At 25.7% G+C, this 24,598-nt stretch overlaps 1 protein-coding gene across 1 annotated transcript in view; it reads left to right on the forward strand.

The window, feature by feature from the left end:
• LOC145835895 (ras-specific guanine nucleotide-releasing factor RalGPS2-like) overlaps positions 1-24,598 on the forward strand; it is a 55,297-nt gene that overhangs the window by 2,007 nt on the left and 28,692 nt on the right. Inside the window, exons 3-6 of the mRNA XM_082943649.1 lie at positions 6,615-6,749; positions 11,504-11,593; positions 20,097-20,189; positions 22,774-22,897. Of these exons, the coding sequence (XP_082799775.1) occupies positions 6,615-6,749; positions 11,504-11,593; positions 20,097-20,189; positions 22,774-22,897 (442 nt within the window). The remainder of the gene's footprint in view (positions 1-6,614; positions 6,750-11,503; positions 11,594-20,096; positions 20,190-22,773; positions 22,898-24,598) is intronic.

Genomic DNA, 24,598 nt, shown 5'->3' on the forward strand with positions numbered 1-24,598 from the left:
ATGTATAAAGGTTGACTGTAAAAGTTTGAAGAAGATTGCTCGAAAAATGTAGAAGATAGATTTTAAGCAAAATAATCTTTTTTTGCAGTTATAGTTTTCCCTCCCCATAGGGAAGCTATTATGTGGCCCAACTTTGACCGGTCAAAAAGTAATTTGATTTTTTTTGAAATGGTAAAAAGCAACTTCAAGCTTTGTAAAAACTCTATTAAATAAGATCAGCTTGTAAAAAAACATGGCTTACTCCCCCTATGGCCTTGGTACTAAACTTTGATGTGTTTTTAGGTTATCTACTGCTAATAGACTGCTTTAGGAATAAAAGACTTATACACGGCTGTAAATATATTTCTTTTATGTTTAAAAGTTTAAAGCAGTTTTAAGATTATTACACCTTTTCATTGAAGCTCATATGATAATTTTATTCTCTTATTTTGTAATTTACTAAAATATAAGAAAAATCATAATTACCCTAATTTAAAAAGGTTTTTGATAAAAATAAAATAACAAAAATATTGAATACAAAAGTAAGAGTAAAATTATCTGATTAATGTTAATTTATTAACACTTAATGTGTGATGAAGTTTTAATTTAGTTATTTTTGTCAAAATTTTGCCCACAGCCTTACTTTCACTTATCTTCATTCTTAGCTCAGCTTTAAGGGCATAGGGGGAAAAACACTTAATTCACAATTCGATTTTAGTTTATATTATTTTTACTAAGCTACAAGATGCCTTTTACAAATTTAAAAAATTCATAATAATTTTTGAGATATAGCATGTCAAAGTCGGAGGCAACAGTAAGTTTCTTATGGGAGGTGCAAACTAAAACAGCAAAAATAGACTTTTTCACTCAAAATATGTCTTCTCCTACGTTTTTTGAAATAATTACCTCAAACTTTCAGGAAATTTTCCTTGCAATATTTAGAAAATTTGTTGCAGGGAATTTTTAATTTTTAAAAATTTTGTATGCACTTCATTGTATGTAGAGTTATCAATTTACTTTTAATTTTGCTAAGTTAATAGTGTGAGCATTTGAACATTTTTTAGATTAAATCCTACTACGAAGTTTCTTGAAGATTTAAATAAGTTATTTAAGTGTGAATAAATATTATGGTGATGTTTGTTAAAGTTAAAGAGAGGTTGTATTTTTTATAGCAATTATGATAATTTTGTATTGCAATTGAAGTCTAATAATAAAAAATGAATATTTGTTTGTGACTTATTATACAGCTTAATTAGTTATGAGCTGATCACCTTTACTTTAGAATTCTAAATAACCTATTTAAATATTTTAAAGTTGATGTGCAGTTTGATTCCTTTAGCTGATGGTTTGTGTATTCATTTAGTTTAAGTTTCAGGTTGATCGATGAACTTCTAATTGCTTTATAACCAAGTATTTCTTAAAATAAAATGAAATATCTATCTTTAAATGATTTTTTTTGTATTTTTTACTTGACCCAACAAACATTTTTAACAGGGTTGCCACACTCTGTCCACCAGGCTCGTTCAGAAAAGTTTAATTTTTCCCAAATTTTTACCCATCGCTCAAACTAGTATAATTTTTTTTAACCGAAATTTTTAGGCTAGTATCTAAGACTTCAAAGACAGTTTTTTGTCTTAAATATTGACTTTTTCCCTATCAAGTCCAAATGCGTGTAATGTTTTGTTTAGTTGTTAAAACTTGGTCCACAGTAACTATGCTTTCAGCTTCTTGCTCTTAAAACAAGTACATATTTTCCGCAAACTCGGCTGTGTCGCAGGTTGAGTGTTTTTACTTTAAAGCACGTCAACCCTGTTAAAGTAAGATTACGAAACTAAATTTAAGTTTCATTCAGACAACAATTGTGGTGACAAAAAGGTTTGACCACAGTTGGTCTGCCTGTTTTTAAAGTTTATCTTATTTATTTGTTGAAGTATGTATGTTGTATTCGTATCACAGTATGTTATAGTTACTTTGATCATTTTGTGAGCACAACTTATACTTTTTGTTTCTACTTGTACTTCAAATTATGTTTTAAATACACAATAGTAAAAAAGTCTTGATTTTAAGGTTCTTATTCTTCTAATTAGTTTTTATGTTAAAACATAGTTAAAGCATATTTATTTATTTTTTTCTTTAATCTGTTCTTTAAATTTCTTAAAACTATTTTTCTGAAATTTCACAGACTAAAAATTAGAAACTTTAATTACATTATTTGTACATAAGCGTGTTGTTTTATTATAATGTGAGATATTTATTTAAATTTTAAAGTAAACATTTTCTAACATCTCTTTTTATATATTTTTTTCTTTCCCAAATGATGTCAATAATGATAAAAATATTATAAGATCAAGGAAAATTACTGAAAAATATTTTTTATTATGTTACTTAAAACAAATTAATTGACTTTTTCAATGCCATATATCTAAGTTTATTTAGTTAGAGTTTAAAACTTTATGAATTAGTTAACGAAGAAATTTTCACAAATTGTTTCTTGAGTATAATTTCCTCTCATGGTTCTTAGTTTTTCATATGTTAAATTTTTTTATATATGCAACTTTGATAAACTCTATAATAAAACTATTTTAGAACAAATGATACTTTTTTTTTTTGATTATGTCTTTTGTATGATAACGAAATCTCAGTAAAGGCATGTTTATTTTTTCTAATGCAACTTAAACAGCATACAGTTAAATCAATTCTATTGTCTTATTAAGTTTTGATTATAAATAATAATATTTTCTTCTGATAATTGTTTTTGTATAATAACAAAATATCAGTAAATAATTTTTTCATTCAAAAGTATTGTTTTAAGAAATAATATCAGTAGTTTTACTAATTTTATTATTATTCATAAAATTTTTGATAGTTGTTTTTAAAAAGTACACAATTTTGTATGCACATAGATAAGTATAATTTTCTCTGGTGAATTTTTCACCATGATAACAAAGTCTCAGTAAGTAAATGTTTTATTTTTATAAGATAATTCCAAACAATAGCACACAGTTACATCATTTATATTGTCTTGAGTTTTACTATCTCGGCCTGATCATGTTTTTAGACGTTCGCTAATCCGTGGAATTTGTGTAATTTTTATTATCTGTTACTACAGTTACATAACTTTTTCTTACAAAGTTGTGTTTCAATAGTATATTTTTCAGTAAGCTATGTATTATTTTTTAACTTTTCATAATCTTTCTATTTTAAACAATAGAGCGATACAAGTACATAATAATAAAATTTAATACAAATAATAATAAATGATTTTTAAGTTTTTTTTTTGGTTTTATGTTTAAATATTTTAAAGCCACTGTTTATTTATACGTACAGTATAGATATACAGTATAACTAAATTTTATTATCCACAACAAACAATTACATTTGTATATTAAACAACAATTTTTGTCTATAAGCTCTATTGTTTTGACTTGAATATCCATTTTGTGTACCATAAACCGTTTGTTGTTTGTTGTTAAAACATATAAAAAGTCTGTACAAAAGTTACTTTACAAAGTACTTAAAATTCGTTGTTTTTATAGTTTAGTACGAAACAAAACGGTTATTGTAGTTATTGACATTTATTATAACTTTTTTGTTGCATTTAAAGTTTTTAAACTTCGAAATAGCAATTTTCTCATAAATTCACCTTCAAGCTACAATGTTTATTTTTTCTGATACATCCCGAAATCACCTGAGCACATTTAAACTTTAATTATATTTAGGTAATTCGAATGTTATTGCTGAAAAACAGGTTTTTTATCTTTTTCTTTATCATTTGCACACGTGCTAGTTTAGATTGTTTATCTTAAGCTTAAATGTTTTATTTAGTAAAATCAAATAAACAAATACTATTAGTATATACCTGAATCAATGGCTTATACTTTTTGTTGATAATTTTTTGTGTTTAATAAAAGTATTGTTTTAAACATTTGAGTTGTTAAAGCAAAGCTAAAGCAATAACTACTTAATTTATTTCTGTGATTGTTTTTTTTTTAACAAATGTTTTATAGTTAAAATAGTCAACTCTTATAAAAGACGTTTTTTGAGAGAATAATGACTTGAACTAGTTTTAAATATGTAATCAAGACAATTGCTTTTGTACCAAGTCCTCTTGTTATTTTAGTTAGTTGCGAATTACCAAAATATTTATTTAAAAATTAAAATGTAAATAGTCTTGCTTTTCGTAAGCAGCCTTGAAAAGTGTTTAATTTTGTCAACTTTCAATTTTTTATACCCAATTAGCAAATTACTGCTTTATTGCATGCGCTCATAACCCTTTGTTTCAGCAATTAAGTTTAAGTGGCTCAACATATGCTGAATTGATAGTTTAATTAGCAAACACAAATGTTGAACAAATTAAAAGTATTGATTTTAAATTCAATTTCAAATTAAATTTTGAAGTTTGTCAAAATTTGTAGTTATTTTTTAACAATTAACTAGTTTAAACTAGTTAGTTTGATAAAAAAATAATTTTTTTTTACCATGTTAAAAAAAATAACATTATTAAAGTAGTACGTATATGAATACAAACTTGAATTGAGTTGTGAATTTCAAACAAGTGTGTCAAGGAATTTAAAGAACAACTTTAAAGGTTCCATCGTTTTATAGGCAGTGTCGCAGAAGTTGAAAAACTCTGAAATTATAAAACACTGAAAAAAATTCAAGCACCAAAATCTCGTTATTGCTCGTTACAACTTTGAATTTTATCGATTTTTCGCCTCTCTGCAAAAGCGGCGCTTTAAAAATTTCGCGAAAATTCCCGCAAAGCAACTAATAATACTACTGGTGGCGCAAGTATAACGACGTTCAATTAACAATAAGAACATACAAGAAACCCCCACTTAAACATGTCCGCTTGATAAGCAATACTAGTGGCATTGACTACTAGTTAGCAGAGAAAATTAATCTTTTATTGCTTTATTTACTGAGAAAAATAATCCTGTTTTTGTTTTTTTTGACTAACAATTTTTTTTTAAACTTAAGTTTGTTTTTTAAATTTTATCAAATTTCACTATTCTAACAATAAACAATTAAACTTAATTTTTTTTTTAATTTTTAGACTTTTCAAAACAGTTTAAAGAGCTTAAATAACAAGAAATACTGATAAACAAGCAATACTAAGAGTATTGACTGTTAATTAGCAATTACAAAATGTAATCTTGTTTTTGTTTTTTTGCAAGCACAAGTTGTTTTTTATTTTTATCATTTTTCAGTAGACATAAATCAAAAGAGTATTTTTAAATTAAATAAACTTGTTTAGTTTAGTTGTAGATTAAAACTTATGATGCTTTTAATTTTTTAAGTTAATCAACTTATTTAGTTTTTGATATTATAAAAAAAATTAACAGAAGAAGCTAACTTAAAAAACCAATGAATAAAGCTAAGATTTTTGAAAAAGTTCTAACTAATCTTAGTTATTAAATGATAATCCTTGAAAATTTTTTGAACCATCGAAGTAAAAACATTCGAGTAAAACTTTTGTGTTTTCTAAAGTTTTAACATTTTCTTACATTTATTTATATATATCAACAGAAACCAGTATAACCAATTACAGTTTTGCGTACAATTTAATTTATCTTTTAATAAACTATTTCTAACAGAAAAACTGGCACTTCTTGTTGTGAACAGAGTTTTGAGGTTACAAATACTCAAATGCTTAATACATAATTTCAATATACATTTCATAAACCCTAATTTTTTTGTCAGAAACAATTGAAGCTTCTTGATTTACCTACATTTCTCCGTATTCTTGATACGACACAAATAAATTAAAATTAGAGTATCAATACTATATTCGTTCACATTTTTTGTCATCTTTAACATAAACGTCTGTGAAACTTTAATCCTTACAACATGAATAATTTTGTTTAGAAAAAACTTCTCTTTCCTACAGAAACAACTGGTTTGGTTTGCTCATTCTCCCACATTCTTTATATAATACCAATAAATATTATAAATACTACTATTGTATTCTTAATAATTTGAACTCAAACGACCCATTTTCCTTCGCATCCTTAACATGGCAAAGGTAGTTTAGTACTAACATTATAAGATAGTTCAAAATAGTTTTTAAGTGACTATGTGCAATTTTTGATATTAAAGTTAATAATATTATATTCTTACAAATTTAATATTCAATTCACTCAACAGAAGCAACTGACCCTTCTCGACTTGCCCATATTCCTCCGCACAATTATTATGATACCAATAAACAAATATCAAAATTAAAAATATTGTACTCTTACAAATTTAATATTCAATTCACTCAACAGAAGCAACTCACCCTTCTCGACTTGCCCATATTCCTTCGCATAATTATTATGATGCCAATAAACAAATATCAAAATTAATAATATTGTATTCTTACAAATTTAATATTCAATTTACTCAACAGAAGCAACTCACCCTTCTCGACTTGCCCATATTCCTTCGCATAATTATTATGATGCCAATAAACAAATTCAAAAATTAATAATATTGTATTCTTACAAATTTGATATTCAATTCACTCCACAGAAACAACTCACCCTTCTCGACTTGCCCATATTCCTCCGCACAATTATTATGATACCAATAAACAAATATTAAAATTAATAATATTATATTCTTACAAATTTAATATTCAATTCACTCCACAGAAGCAACTCACCCTTCTCGACTTGCCCATATTCCTCCGCATTCTTCCCAACGAAGTGTCCAGTTGCGGGTGGACGAAGAAGGACAAGAGAAAGATATCTCCCAACGTGGACGACATGACTAAAAGATTCAATCACGTTAGTATCAGTTATTATTAATATTTCATAACTTTTTATTATTATTTTTATGATCATTAATAGTTTTTAAGAAAAGTTTCTCCAAAAGAGAGGACTAAAAGATTTAATCGACCATATTAGATTCACGTTAGTATCAGTTATTATTATTATGAATATATTCTTTACTAAATTTGAAAAATAAGTTGTTGACTAAATAAATTCATTATTTCTCCTCCAGTAGTTGAAATCTCTTCATTTGTTTTCTTACAACCAAAACATATAAAGTTATTATTATTATGATTATGATTGTTACTAACTGTTAAGAAAAGTTTCTCCAAAAGAGAGGACTAAAAAGTTTAATCAACCATATTAGATTAATTAGTTGAAGCGCTACCTTAATTTAAATAGTTTGTTTCTTTAATATAAAGTGAATATATCTTTATTTTTTCTATAAAAAGACTAAAAAGTTAAATCACGTGATATTAGAATGAGTATAATATTAAAATAGTTATAAAAAATATATTTAGATTTAGACAGCGTTTGAGTCACATAGGTCGAATGTTTTGAGTATGAATCATAGCTGTAGTTATTTATCAGCTTGAGTATAGAATCAAGTTTCTTATATATATGTTATAAATGTATTAGTTGCTTGATTATTAACCAATTTAATACAGAAAAAATATTGTTGTTTAAAGTACTTAAGTCTGATTAATAATTAATTACTAACTTATTTAAAGATTGTTGACACAAAGTTTCAAGAAACTTGTTTTTATTTTTCAATTTTTTTTTCAAGTAAAACAACTAAAATATAAAATAACGTTATTATATCCACTATGAAAATAAGGTATTAGTGTATTTTTTCAACAGTTGTATTATCAATTTTAATTAAACTTTATTTTTAAGCATATTAAGCGCAAACTCATTTGTTAATTTTTCAAAGTATGAATCATATTTGTTTCACTATGTTTTCTTCTTTTTGCATCATACTTAAACGTTTATAATTATTTTTATAATTTGCATGTCATTTTTTTATTTGTATTTTTTGTACACTTCACCATAAAGTTTAAAGCTCGTTTTGATTTTATAAAATTACCTACCAAAGTTTATGAGAACAATGAATATGTAAACAGCTGATTACGGTTTTACTACACTAATTAAAGTTTTGTCTTTAGGAGTAATAAAACTTAACACAATGTATTTGGTTTTTTATGTTGGTTGGTTTTTAAACAAAAACCTTTTAGTTTTTTAGTTGTGTAATAAAAAAATTAATCATTATCTGCCAATATCGCTGTTTTTCTAAATGTTTGCAAGTATTTAAGTTTCTATCACATAGGAAAAATGATAAATATTTTATCGAATCACAGTTTCTCCTATCTTGTTTTTGTTTTGCTCATTTCTAGATTAAAATTGTTTATGACGTACTGTTTGTTTTTCTTAAATTTTAAGACAATATAAAAAAGTTTTTATTGTTTCCTGCTTAGAAAAGTACTGTTTTTAAAAAACAAATGAAAGTTGTTCGTGTATAACTTGTTGTACAAGTCTTAATACGATAATTATGTTTACAACGATTCAGACTTTTTTTTTCTATATGCATTTATAAAATAAAAAACTTATACATGTTTATATAAGTTGATTTTATTTTGTTTTAGTTACACCTGTAAATGTGAAACTTGGTATATAAAAAAGGTTAAAGTTTTTTTAGTATTTATTCATTGACAAAACCGGCTTAAGATTTCATAGCCAGCATTTTTATTACACCACTTTGTGATTAAGCAACTGCATATATAGTTTCCTGTTCTATATTATGTGTATACAAACTTTAATAAAGCAATAGCTTGATAATTTTTTAGTACTTTTAATTGTTAGATCGATTTTTGCTTTTAAATTAAAAGTTATTAGAAATTGACTAGGCTTGATTTATAAAATATTAGTATATACGGTGTAAACTTAAAACTTTACAACTTTTTTTTTTTTGTTTTAAATACTTATTTTTTTGACAGTAATACAAATCAATCTTCCCCACCTATTAATTGTTTTTTTTTTATTGAAAATTAAGCTACTATTTTCAATAGCTTTAAATAAAAATTTTTGTTATTATTAATAAAATAAATAACTCAAACATTTAAAGGCATTTTATTGTAGTTGTGTATTTCTTTGTATATGTATTTGACAAAAAACTAAATCCATCTTTGTCAATATAAACTACTATAATTACTAGGGTATTTTATTATGTACTGAATATTTTGAAGTGATGAGTTTTAAAAATGAAAATATGCTTTTAATTACAAGTACTATTGTTGTGTTAAATGTTAACAGTTTGTAGTGTGATTAATCACATTAAAACAAGCTAACTTTATAATAAGCATTTTTAGAAATGAAAACGCAACAACTAACACTTTTTTTTCTTTTACTTTATTAGAATAGATAAGTTATCATCATTTAGTAATACGTACTTTTTGAAAAAAAAAACTGTTTATTTTTTAGCATTAACTTTGTACATCAAATTATAAAGAACTACTGTAAAAGTTTAAAAAGGCAGCGGTTTTAATAAATTCAATTAATTAAATTTAAAGGCTAACATTATCGTATTAAGTTCACTTAAATTGTATTTTGATTGTATTACCTGTTCGTGTTTTGTATAAATTTTATTTTTTACTTTTACAAAAAGTAGTTCATTTGTGTCATTATGTGTTATGTATGTTTTTATATATTAAGTAACCTATTTTTATGTTTTAATAATGTACACAAAACATAAAAATTTGATTTAATAAATTTTAGTAGATACTAATATGGATTTTGAAAAGCTTCTGGAAAATGTTGAATTTTATTAAAAAAAAAATTGAGTAGCTTCATATGCTTATGTAAAAATTACTTTAAGATGTATTTAAATTAAAAATTGAGTGTGCAATCTAACAAACCGTAGACTTGAATATACTTACACAACTTTTTACCTTTTTTTTTCTTTAATTTTTAAAGTTATTTTTTATGTTGGTTTAAATGAATTGAACGTTTAATTTTCTGTTGCTTTTGTAATTTTGTAAATTGAGTATTTACAACATCTGATTGAGCTGAGATAAATTATTATACCTAACAATTTTATTTTAAATGATTTAAAGTGTCACATGATGCAGACCTACAGTCTGATCTGTTTGCTGTTTTTTGCAAAAAAAACTACTTGTAAAAGATATCTTGCGTTTGAAAGTATACTTTTGCAAATTTTTTTTTTATCTATGCGTTGATTAATGTAAAATTGTAATTTCTAAGAAAATTTTAAACACGTTAATTTATTTCACTTCAAAAAGACATAGTTATCATTATTATTGCAAATGACAAAACTTCAAGATTTGTTACTCTTGAGCACCATCTGGTGGTAATTTATTTACAAATAGTCGGAAAAACTTTTACTAGTCTGTAGTTTTTGTAAAAAGAAGTTAAACTAACCAATCAAAAGTTTTAAATATTTATCTGTGAAGACCGTTTAATGTTTTTAACGTTTTATTTCAATTAGTATATTAATTTTCTTAAAAGTTTTATAATATAGTTTATGCTTGTTTCAATATTGTTTTTTTCTTACTTCGTTTCAAACATTTGATGTATCATCAAAACTTTAGATTTTTTTGATCATTCTCCTTGTATATAAGTTGAGAGCTTTGATTGTCATCTTTAAAGTATAAAGTACACAAGATAGTGTTTTAACAGAAACTGTTGTTTATTAAAACAATTAAAATTAATTTAATGATATCGTATTGACGTCACCAACAGTTTATTGCAAATAGAAACTTCAACAAACTTTATATTAATAGGGTAATATTTTTGATTATCGTCGATTCTCTTTTTAATGTCAGTTTATACGGCCTAAACCGGCTGGATTAAATCTTGTGCTACTTGAAGACTAGAGTAAATATTCGGGAAAGATAAAATTTAAGGGCGATTTTTTAACTCAGTGTAGTTGTAATAAAGAGAAAAGTCACACAGAATCCGTATTTTGTTGACAAAGTTGGATAATTGAGTGATATTCGTGAACTTAATGAAATTAAATTGCTCCGGCCCGCCAAGGGCTAAACTTTTCTTCATCTTGCCCGTCGAATAAAAGCGTTGCTAAAAGTTTTTTTGTAGTTACTGAGGAACACTGAACATTTATTGTCTGCAATATTTTCTAACACTTGCTTTGTTCATTAAGTTTGCTTACTTTATATTGTAACGTAAAAAATGGTTGCACCTCTAAAAATTTTATTAAAGTTAAATAAATTTTAAATAGTTTTTCGCAAAAATAACTAAAATTTTTAGTGTTTTTTGTTGAAATTTCGAAACAGACTAAACCAAAACAAACTTTTCCTTTTAAAACTTTTAGATTTGTTTCTGCTTAATTTTAATAGTTTCAAGCATTTGATATACATTGTTATTCGTTACCATTAAGATGAGCACAAGTAAGATATCGCACAGCGTGATATCGTTTTTTTTTAAACATAAAATTTTTAAGGTCTCCTTAACAAAATTTTCTCGATGGTATTTTCAAGAGCAACATAGTTTCGTTTGTAAAAGATTATCCGCACGGTTGCAGCAAGGAGCCGTTACAAATATAAAGGTTTTAATTTAGCGCGTAGCCTGTTGCAATTTTGCAGTAAATTTCTTATATCAAGTTCCACTCAAACACGTGACCTGAAATATTAACCACGTGACTTTTCGTTTCAATCACGTGACAACAATTTATTCAAATAATTTTTTGATAACAGTTGATTAGTTTAATTTGTTCTAATCATTTATTTTATCAACAGACCAGCTTTTGGGTAATCCGGGAAATTTTGAACGCTTCAACGCTGAAAATAAGAGCCGAAGTCATCACGCATTTCATTAAAATCGCTAAGGTTGGTTAGATTGTACCTTTATTTCTTAAGTTGTTAAATTTTGAGTCAATTACCTTAACTTATTATTTTTTTTTTGTTATTACGACTAGTTTTATAAATCTGTTAAGGAAAATAGAAGGTTTAGCTGATCATTATTTGTGAAACGTTTATTTATAATATAACAATAAATATAATGGGTCAAGTATCGGCTATACACACATCGGCTATATAAACAAACTGGCGAGCTGTGCTCAATAATCAAGGGTTTACTAAAACACGTTTTTACTTTTTTAAACTTTGATACCACTACTTGACCTTATTAATTCAAACTACCACAACTTTACAAGAGTTGTTGCTACAAAAAGTTAAAATTTGCATATATTACTTGTAACAACCCAGTGCTTGATAATCCTAAATCTAGTAAAACATGATTTCACTTCCACATTTTAAAGACCGACGCTATGGGAAATTTCGCTTTGAAGTATAACAGCGAGTGTTAAAAGACTAGTAGCTACAAGAGTTATCGAGTTTGCATCACTTATCATACTGTTAGGTATTGTCGGTAATCCAGGATATATGAAATACGTTCTCACTTCAAACTGAGTGTCACGTTGATCAAAGCGCGCTTTGATGTCGTTTGAAATCATTCGAAGCTTAAAAAGATTCGTCTCATGTTTGCTTGAGCTTCAAACTTGCGCAAGTTGAAAGTGTTGTACAAAACTTGAGGGTAGAAACTTGTATATATTTTGTTATACTACTTGGAAGATATAAAATGTTGTTGTAGGGAGTTAAACTAGTTAAAAACTGTAATGCAATCCAATAAAACTTCTAAAGTTTTGGATACAAATTTCACTGTTGCATTACATAAAGAAACTAGTTGTGCTAAATTAAAATAAAGTTCTATTTAAAAAAATTGCAGTTTAACTTTTGCAAGTTAAGCTTGATAATAAATGCTGTCTAGTATTTGTATTAACTTTTGAACAATGCGTGCATTTTAGTTCATAGCTGAGAAAAAATACAAATGTATACTAATTTAATCCTTTGAGTTATTTTAGCTTGTTTTTACTAAAAAAATCAAAACCTCTAAGCAGTTTAATCATGAAGATTATAAAGCTTTAAGCACATAATTTTCTGGCTAATTTGGCCATAATAATTATATTTAATACGATCATTGGTAAACATACAAAAGGATTGAAAGTACAAATCAGTGCAAATTTATTATTTTGCTTGCCAGAATTGTTTGTTTTTGTATAAAATATTAAAGTTTTATGAGGATAAATATTTTAAATGCGTATTTATCTAAGAGATTTAAAGTGATGAGTATCAGATTATATGAGAATTTCTAAATTCTTTATTGTATTTGATTCTGCTCTTTTCATATATTAACGATCTAAAAAGCTTCAAAATAAATAATTGAACATAAGTTATAATATAAAGTTTTGAATACTTATACTTACTACTACTTAATTTATATAGTCTGTACACCATATTTTACACAGTATTATACAAGTATAAAAAACAGTAATTTATAACCCATTAATCATTTTGAATTCAGACAAGTTTTATACACAAACAAATAAAACCACATCAAATTCTTACAAAAGTTTAAAACAATCATGCATTGAATTTAAAAGTCACCTGTTATAAAGCAACTTGAGTTTTGCAGTTCACATAAGTTTAATTTGAATGGCAGCATTCGATACTACTTTGATGTGTGTTCGTTTGTATACTTTCCAAAATGTGGGTTATTCGCTTTGAAAAGTTGTTACTACTAGCAATGCTTATTTTTACACTTTCGAGTAGTTAAGCAGTCTTTTTCCCAACTAAAAATATTTAGGCTCCAGAATGTAGATTATTTGTTATGCGTTAAGAATGGTGAAGCAAATAACATTTCATGTTTTATTTACTTTTTATTTAACTCCCAATCTGTTGGAGTACTTAATTTAAACCAAGCGTTTTAGTTAGCCTTCATAATGTAGAAAGTTTAATATTCAATAAGAAAAATTAATTGATTTTTATTAGAATGAACTAAATAAACAAAATTTAATATTTTATTATCTTGAGTTATAAGTCCCAATAAGTATAATTTTTTATGCGTTTCTATTTTAAATTTTTTTTTGAATCTTTGTGCTTTTCTGACAGTATTTATAGTTAATGCCTTTATGCAAGTATATTTAGGTATTTTAAAACTCGCTGACACACTTCATTTAATTTTTATTAATATATAATCAAACTTTTTTAGTAATCGAATCTACTTGTATCCTTGGTAGTCAAACATGTATATCAATATATACAAATAGTGTATAATGAATATATATATGTATATATATATGTAATGGACCAGTATTAGCCGACAAAAATATTTAAAACTTTTATAAACACAATACTTTACCTGACAGTAAGTATTAACCAAGTTATTTTAACCACATAAATAACAATGAATCTGTTGTAAAATAATTAAAAATGTTTGATTACGTAAAGGAAGTAGTTTGTTGACAGCAAACAAAAAATAACAAAATATTATTAATGCACCTGTTTTATGAAATATCTCAGTTTAAATCTTTTTTCTTTTGTTAAACAAACCAACTCTTAAAACATTATAAAGATTGTGAACTTTATAAACTTATTTTTACAACAACATGAGTTTACCATCAAAATTTAAAATATTTATAAGTAAAATTATTAAACAATCAATTGTTTGTAAACCTCTAGTAACGATTAGTACTATGATACCTTTTTAATTAAAATTCAATGTATTTTTTATCGTGTTTACTTACAAGTTTTGCATTGTTTGGTAAGAAATCTTTTGCTAATATTTAAATAAACAGTATAAACACATGTTTTTAATAAAAAGTATTTACAATGTTTACTACGAGGTTGGGTGGTTTAAATATTTGGTCTTTTTTAAGATTTATTACCTATTTGCTGTTTACCCGCAATTTGAAGAGTAAACTCGTGTTTTTTGGAAATAATTCTTTGATGTCAAAGTAGTTTGTTATCAGTGATTTCTAATGTGACTGTAAGTGTGTGAACATCTGATGATGATAATCACATGTTTTGGAAAACGTTTTGATACATTTGTGGTAGTTATGGTTTTAATAGATTAGTTTGTGTACACAATTACGAATTACTGCTTTTCAGCTTATTATAATACTGATTTAACCTCCGTATATGGCTAGTTATTTGTTTATGCGTTTCGATGTAATATCCAGATTGAAAAAAAGCTAGCTATTGCTTTTATTTGAAGCTAAGGGGATAAAAAACGATAAGTAACATCTATACAATAATTAGAAAAAAACCCTTAAATGCTTAGTTTTGAATATGAATAAACTCCTTCTGTTAAAGTTTCTAATTAAATTAGGTTTATTTTTGTACATATTCTTTTTACAACAGTATTGCCATTTATTGATGGTCTTGAAAAAACATTTATTTTTGGTTAAACCTGGGTTTGAATGATATTTATTAGAATATGATTTATTGTATTCACTTTGATAGTTTATTTATTTAAGGTTAGTTTTTATATGAAGTAACAAACTTTTGAACTAGACATTACTAATATAAAAAAGTATATAAATCTATGTTTATTGTTTGAAAATGAATAAGTTGACTTGTGTAGTTTTTTGAAGAAAAAAAGTTAATATTTTAGTACAAAAGTTTTTTTATATCAAAATTTTTATTTTGAATTAACAAGATTAACCTTTTCAGTTTTCATTGAGTTTATGGATTCCAGAAAATTTACAACTTGTCTTTTATGAGATTGTGGTTAACATTTTCGAATATTTATTTAATTTAGCTTTATATAGCAGTAAATATTTGTTTTATGGGCTGAAATTATGCCCTTTTTACAGTTTAAAAATATCAATTTAGTGCGAGTTTCTCAAAGCAGTGTGACCTCAAGACTTACAAATTTAATGTTAAGGCTAACAAATTTAGCATGCATAAGTTCAACAGGATTAATTTAATACTTTTAAAAAGCCTTTTTACAATTTGAATTTGTCTTTAGTCACGCCACTCTAAAAGTTTCAGTTTAAACAATTTTAATTAAAGTACAATTTTACAGGCCAGATGTGTGTATTGAAAACAATAAGTTTTTTGTTAGTTTTTTAAAAACAGGTTTTCGAAAGCTTTTAATTAAAATCACAGATTTACGGAAGTTATTAAAAGTAAAATTACAGCTAATACATTAACAATAAAATAATTGTCCGTGATAATCTCAACCCTAGCTAAATGCTAGTAATTAACTTGGTATATAATAAAAAATAGATAAAGTTCTATTAATAAAATATGTAATAAATATACTCATTGTGCCTAAAAAATATTTTTTAGAAAATAAAGTATAAAAGATTCTCAATGTTTTACTTTCTAATATTTTTATAAAGTTTCTAGTAGTAATTTTACTATGTTAAAAAATATTAAAAAAATATAAAAAAGTTTCAAAAAAAAAAAAAAATCGAACTATGACTAAAGACTAAAGTTTGCATTTAATGTGTATTTAAGTGAGAATAATATTTTTTCTTCAAATCTCATGTAGAACAAATTAAACGTGAGAAACTTTCTACTGATGTTATTTTTCTAATATACAGCATGTTATTTTAATTAGCTTACACGTTAATTGAAAATATAAATTAAATTTGATTATTGAATAATGAATAACAAAATTATCTAGAATATGTTTTTATTTAGAAGCAATTTGTCTGCATTACAGTAGGTTTTAATATACGTGAGAGATGAAATGCGTTTTAAACTAATAGTTATTTATCAACAATTTTCAATGTTTTATTTTTTTGAAATTACTACTTTTTGAAGATATATTTACATACATATAAAGAGTTGACAGTTGAAGCAATATGTAGCAACTTACTTTTTTTAAATTTGTGATTGATGTGAATGCATCTCAGTATGTTTCAGTAAAAAAAAATCGTTGTAAATTTGTAATCAACATTTTGACATTTGAATGATGGGACAAAACTTGATTTTGCTTGTAAATAACTTGAATAACTCATGCATCTTGATATTACTTGAATATCAAATTTTGATCCATCTAAAAATCATATAACATACAGAAAAATAAAACACAGTAAACAGTAAAATTGGTTTAAAATATTTTATAAAGAAAGTCAATTTGATTACGTAATTAACTTTGCAAGAATGATAATAGAAAAATTACAATGTAACCAGACAAAAGTTCTAAAATAAAATGTAGTTATTCTCTATATAGATATATGTAATAAGCTTTAACCCTGTTTATATATAATTAGTTTTAATGAGGCGAACCTAATATTTTAGTTATTGACCTTGAAAAAATTGGCAACGATTATAAATAACTGTATTTAAAATAGTTTCTTGGTGTTATTGAGTGATACATAATTCAATTTGTGTAATTGTGCAATTAAAATTTGATTGCTTTTTGGCCCATTAATAATTTTTAAAAAGTCTTTAAATGTTTAAAATGATTGCTTCAACTGTTAGCAGAAAATATTATTAGCAAATTGTTGCTGAATAAGTTTACAGAAACATTTGTTCAAAATAATAATTCACTTGTTTTTTTTTTTGTAGTTTTTCAACTAAAAACTGCTGATAATTCAAATGCTTTGAGATTGTAGTTTTTTTTGGAAAACAACTTGTGATCGAGTTAAAAAAAAAAGATAATAATATTTTATCACATAAAGTGATTTATCAGTTGCTTGAAGAAATTTTTCCATAAATGTTTTATGTTTAAAACTATGTAGCTGGTTTAAAATTTTAATATTTTGCACTGGGTTATTGGTGGTGTGTTACCAATGTTGATTGATCATTTAAACTTTAAATAAAAATATTGAAATATTATACATTTATTAGTTTTAAAACTTCCAAATTCAGTGTACTTTATTTATCTTAGTCAAACTGAACATTAAAAAGCTATAATGTTTCAGTACCAACTTAAAAATAAAAGTTTTTGAACTGTAGCTTATATTTATCCTAACTTAGTAAGTATATAAATTATTTTGAACTTTGTTTCTGATAAAATACTGAAAATTTTATCAAAAAATTGCATCTTTGCAAAAAAAAACCTTCAATTACGTTCATTAAAGACGACTTTTCAAGTCCTTTGTAAAATAGAATTCAGTAAAGTCTTTCATAAGAAAATGGTTATACTACTACTTAAAGTTATTTTAACTCTGTAAGTACTTGAATTGTTTTGACTTATGTTTTTTTGATAAAAACATACAATAGGTTGTCAAAAGATTGCATCTACGCAACTAAATAACCTTCAATTACCAACAATTTTATAATATATTGCAAATAAAATGTAGTTGTAAGTGATACTTATACTTTTTATTGTTGTCACGTTGCAAAAGTTCAAAGTCGTATCAACCCACTTCGAATTGAATAAATACGAATCGGAAGTATTTAAAAGTTGCAAAAAAACAAGAAAAGTTGCTAAATTGTTTGAAATTGTATGCAACAATATAATCATCAACTACAGTTCATTTGAGATTGCTCTTTAAGTATTTTTGCACAATAAAATAAGTTAAACTCTTTCATGAGCAATACTATCCCGTTATACTGTTGTCACATTGTTAAATTAAAATTTAAACTTGTAATTAAACTTCAAACTTAATCAAATAAGCACCGGAAGTGTTTAAGAGCAACTGAAAACAGTCAAAAAACTGGCTAATTGGCTTGCAAACAGCGTGTATTAGCTTTTAAACTTGCAAGTTTCTTGCTGCTTCTTGCTATAATGCGTCTTCTCACTTTCAAAATCGCTGCTTCTACTTGCCACTTGTTTGGTTTCCGATATCTGAGGTCGCGATGCAGCTAATCTGTATTATCTCAGATTAAAACTTGACCATTTTACACGCTAAAAAGCTCTGATTTCTCAATTTCAACTTTTTTTTATCTACTCGTTGTATCTGTTACACGGTGACGAATTAGTATTAATTAAGTAAAAAAAAGTTTTTATTTTATTCATAACCAGTGACATTTCGGACATTTGAGTAATTCGATTATGGCTTTCAAGTTTTATTTTGATTTAATCAATTGACTAAGTATGTACTTTAACCTTTTTATAACTGCATAAAGCTACATTAGCATTAATCATCAGGCTTATTTGTGTATAAAAAATGGTTCAGATTTAGTTTATAATGGTTAATAGTAAGCTAAAAATTGAAAATATTTTATTAATAAAGATGGTTAGAAGTACAATAAAGCTAATGATTGTTAGCAGTTATGTTCTATCTTTTGTCCCTTTTAAATAAGGTTAAAATCAATCTCTATTTTGCTTCAAACTTGTAATCTTTAACCTATATGTTTTTAAACTTCTGGATTAAGACTAATTAAGAATGCTAAATAACTTGTGAGTTCAAATAAGTTAATTGTAAGTTGCTAGACATTTAAGCTAGGTGTAGACTATTCAAATGCAAATGTTTGTTTTAATAGTATTTCGTAATTTAATGCACATTTTGTAGCCATTAATTTAACAATATGTCTGTAAATCTTCGCCCCATTGTAAGTCTTTTAATAGAGGTTTAAAACTAACTGAAATTAGTTTTGATTAGTCTAGTAGTAGTTTTTAAAAAGCAAACAAATTGAATGTCAAATATAAAAAAACTTTAGGGTAATATTTTTTTAACCTGTAATTCAGTGAGTGAATTAAAAATTTAAAACATTAATGCTTTAGTCGAGCAAAAAGCTTTAGTTAACTAGTGGACCAAAGCTTTCGTTTATTGTAGTACACATATATTTCGTTTCCTTTTGCTTAAAATTACATATAGCTATTTTATTAATAGATACTGGAGTAATTTTTAGTACTCTCATATTGTCAGTTGTATGAAGTTTTAAAGTACAACAGTACTTTACCAGTGGTTTAGTTCTAGTGTGTAAGCGGTGGTTAAAATGGTAAATTATAACGTAAACATTACAAATGATCTAAAACTATGGATTTAGTACCGTAAGCTGATGAAGTTTAACAATGACGTATCGGGTTTGAAAAAACAAAATTAAATAAGTTTCAGTTGATCATTAACCTGTTTGTATTTTCGATTTTAAGACTAAATTATGACGTTGAATAGCTCATAAGCTCAAATAAGTTAATCATAACTTCCTAGACATTGAAAGTATCTGTGTGTAGACTATTCATTTTTACACATGTTTGTTTTAACAATATTTCGTGATTTAATACATAAATTAGTTAAACTCATTTTAAGGGCATGTGTCTAGAACTGCTTAATCCACGAAATTGCTAAATGAAGTTGAAATTAACCGAAAATTCGTCTCGTATAAAAAATTCTAGGTTGATGCTCATTTCACAGAAACTAATGTACAATATAACTGTTAATTTTATATTTGTTTCAGACACTGAAATTAATTTAAATGCATATTTTTAGTATGTTAAATTTTCAAAAAACGATATGAACATGTTCAAATCTAAATAATAATTTGTTTGTTGTATATTAGTACTGAAATAAAGCTTTTAACAATAATTACTATTTCAATTAATATGAAACGATATGAACTTGTTCAAAACTAGATAATAATTTCACAGAAACTGTTTGAATTGAACAACTTGCACAGCTTGATGGCAGTAGTGAAGTCGCTAACCAGTTCCTCGATTTACCGACTATCGCAAACGTGGGCGGTTAGTTTGTTTATATATTTTTTTTAGCATAAGTTTAGTTAAAACTGTAAAAAACAAGCTTTAATTAGTTTTAATTTTGATAAACTTTTATCGACTAAATTAGGGTAGAAATACTGTTTTTCGCTTTAAAAGTAGTGTGGAAATTCTGCTTTAGGTTTGGATAAATAAAATTTTAAGATCAGAGTATGAAAATAGTCAAAAACTTTTTCTTTAATAAACATTATTTGTTGTTGTACGTGCATACTAAATGAAAGTGTTACAATACAAAATAATTTTTACAAATACAACAAACAGTTCAATAAATCATTATCATGACAGAAATGAGACTAGTGTAAACATTTGCTGACCTTTAATTTCTCTTTTTATCACGACCGGCATTGTTAAAATTTTGTTTGGTTATTAAATCTTTATTACTAAATACACTTGTAAAAATAAACTTTTCATTCGTTCGGAAAAGCTTGTTGAAATTCAGCTATGAAGTTAAAATGATGAATTTATTAATACTGTCAGCATACAGAAAACATCCAAATTTTGTCAGGTATTGTTTCTTAATGAGTGTGTCAGACTTTTCCAAGGAATAGTGCTATGCTAGAATTTCATGAGTGGTACAAAAATCCTAGTATGTTCGTATCGTGACAGTAAAAACCCTATAAAGTATCTGCTGTCTACTCAATGTACTTGTAATACCTGCTTTGTTCAAATTGGTAGAGTGTTAACATCACAGCCAACTGTTGTGCTTAATGTGTTAGAATTAATTACTTTTTTTATAAGTTATATTAAAATTGTTTCTTAACTGATAACTGTAGCAAAATGAACATCTCTTTGGTTTCAAAAAGCGTGCTGAATTTCGGGTATTAGTTTAAAAGAATTATACTGTAAAATTTATCAAAAAAACAGCAAAAATTTGTTTTATATAAAAATAATATTTATTACAAGCGTCAATAAATGTCCAGGTGAAAGTGCTACCAGCCAAATAAACTTTTATAGACGGTACAAGAAACCCAATACATTTTACAGTGACAGAAAAGAGTCTTATAAAAATATTTGCTGCCAAAATATAGCATGATCATCCACAGCCTGCTAGTTATTACAAAAAAGTTCAACTCTTTTCAATTCACATGACCCATCACAAGCTGTTAAAAAGTAATTTAAATAAGTTAAATAAACAAAAAGTAGTTTGAAGACATTTATAATGGGCAGATTTGCTAACAAAAACTTTTGTAATCCCTACTACGTGATACTGGCCGAATTTTCTTGTTTTTATTTCTAATCCCTTTCACTTTCAATTTAATATCACTTTTATTGGGTTTTAATAACTTTTTTCCTGTTTTGTTGGATTTTAATTGTTTTGCAAGTTTCTGTCATCGGTCGCCTAAATGAATTAATTTTTTCATATTAAAAGTTTTATTTAGGAATTGAATCAATTTTCGAAAAAAATTTAATGTGCACTTGACGTCCTTGTTTAACTTTATCTTTTGGCTTTGTAAATTTTCAATGAAGTGTTAGCTGGCTAAAAATGCCAAGACTTGTTTAAACTTTAAAAAATTAAACTCATCGTGATGTCTAGGTTTTAAGGAGAGCTATCAAATTTATTTTAATTGCCTGGAATTCAACAAGAAACTTCATAACAACTTTTCAATACTTGTTGTTCCAGGTAATTTGATGAGTTTTTTACCGTCATTTCTTGTCATATTATTCCTTGTAAAACTTTGACCTTATAAAAATAATTTTAGTAGAAGACAAAAGCATGGAGTATAAAACATTTTATTAGTTTTTTTTATTGATATCAGTACGTGTAAATTGAACTTGCCGATGTTTCGTCTAAACTTAAACATTTACATGCAAGCTTTTATAAGTGTTATGGTTTTGGGTGACTAAAGTTGTTTCAAATACGTAAAGTTCTAGTCATTTTTGAAATAAAATTATATCAACAGTTGACGAGTCTTTAGAAACAAGTTTTCGTCAATAGTTAATTTCTTAATTATGTTTAAAAATTGTATAAAGTAAAACTATAAATATGTTGTTAATTAATTTAAAACTCAGTTGTTTATAAGATAAAATATCAAAAACATGTATAAAGTTATGTTTTCTTAGGTTGTATTTAATATAATGTTGTAAACTACATTCATAAGTTTTTAACAAGTAACTTTATGTCTAGATTTTAGATTTATGAGACAAAAGTTATGTTTTTGTATATAATTTGACGCATGTATTTGAAAACGTTAGATTTTTTAGATAAAAAGTTACATGTTTTTTTTTATCGGTATTTTGAACATTTTAGACACTCATAATACAATTAAAAACTTTTGTTTTGGTAATAAAGTATGCATTGTTATAAAACTATGTAAGTACAAAAACCATACTAAGCTAATTTAAAAGATAAATTGAAAGAAATAAAAATATATAAGTAGTAAACAATATTAATATAATTCAGTTAGTGTCCAAGTCTTAGTTATTAAAAACTACATAATTAAAAAAAATCCATATGTATTTACTCATCTTATTTTAGACTTTTATAGATCTTATTTTTTAGACTTTTCAAGTGAATTTTTTTATTGTAATTAAATAGCATGATATACTCTAGTTGGTACCGAAGGCTTCCCGGCAGACTTTTGAAAGACTGCAGAACTTATGCAATGAGGACGACAACAGGAAAAGACTGCGGGCTCACATGACGAACATAAGGCTGCCCTGCATTCCCTACCTAGGTTAGTTGACCGAATACTTTTACATAAGTTGTATAACAAGTAGTATCTTGTCTGCTGTTCAAGTTGGGAAGTTGATAATTGTTGCATTCCCCACCTTGGTTAGTTGGTTGGTATGTCAGCTATTTAATTCCAAGGTTCAATGTTATAAAACAAGATACTAATTACTAGAAAAAATTTTCTATACAAGGTAGTTGGTTGTTTACAATAATAAAGTAATGTTGTGTGACATTAAGAGTGAAATGTTTTGATTACTCGAACTAGAAGGTAGAAACTAATAAATTGTTTAAGTTAGTTGACCGAAAAGTAAAGTTTTTGTTGCAAGATATCATAGAACACTGGTTGTTCATTACTGGAGTCGAGGAGCAATTGATCTGTTGTTTAGTTTGGTGAATTGTTAATTAAAAGGATTAGGAACAAATGTGTAAACTGTTAACTACCTGTGTCCATTATGTTAGGCTCTGCATTGTGATTCTAGGTTAGTTGATTGCTTACAAGATTAAAGTATTTCTTGCGTGATGTTATAGTACACAAGTTGTTAATTAGTGGAGTCACACGGTAATTAACAATTGATAATTAGTAGGGCTGTACGATGCTGATCTGACATTAAAGTATGTAAAATCGTGAACACTAGAATCATTTGAATCTGATGCTTAAATTAGTAAGTTGTCAAATGCAAGTATCATATAAACCTGGTGTGCATTGTGTTTTGAAAACATTTTGATAATTTAAAAAGGTTGGTCGGGTATCAACGTTTTTTCATAAATTAACATAATTTGAGTGCTAACTATGTTCGTTATTTTTTTCAAGATAAAAATTGTTGAGAAGCTATAAAAGTTCGAAACTAAGCAAAAAAATATTTTACTATTTTTTTTTATTACGGGTGGTAAAAAGTACAAAAACTGTTTCCAGACTCTTATTAACTTTGTATGTACAGTAACCTCTCGCATCTTTACGCACTCGTGGCGTTACGCACTCTTGTTTAGTTACGCATTTTGGAATTCTAAGAATTCAAAAAATAAAAATTTTAGTTTGTTTTAATATTGCACAAGTTAAGTTTATTGTATATTTTTAATTTAAAATATGTTTTTAAATACTAACTCACCTCTCTATATCTTTAGACTTTTTAAAATTATGTTACTTGACTAACTGATAAACATTTAGTTATACCTAAGTATATCAGAAATTTGTTAACAGTATGAGATTAAAATAAAATTCTGAAAAAATATGACTGTGTTAAATAATGAAATAATGAGAGTTTAAAACACAAATAAATAATACAGCACTCTTACCCTATATATGAATAAATATCTAAAAAATAAATCTAATGAAACTTCCTATCAAAAAATAGCAGTGATACTAAACAAATTTAGAGCTTACACTTAACACAAATCTCAGTTGTTTATTATTATTAATAAAATTAGTAAATTTTTTTACAAGTATTATTATTTTATATAAATTTAAGTCTTTTTTTAGTATATGTATAGTTATATATTTTATATTTATAAACAAAGTAAACAAATTTTTAAAAGTGGAAAAGTCTCCAGTCTGCTTATAACTAGAAGCAATATCAAAACACAGCCATTATAGTAAGCATATTTGGTATCTCTCGTATCTTTACGATCTCTCATATCTTTACGCACTTTATCTGTGGACACAATGTGCGTAAATAAGCGAGAGGTTACTGTACTCAAAAATTAATTC

Source organism: Thalia democratica, chromosome 5, assembly GCF_965202585.1.
Source record: "Thalia democratica chromosome 5, ktThaDemo2.hap1.1, whole genome shotgun sequence".
NCBI lineage: Eukaryota > Metazoa > Chordata > Thaliacea > Salpida > Salpidae > Thalia > Thalia democratica.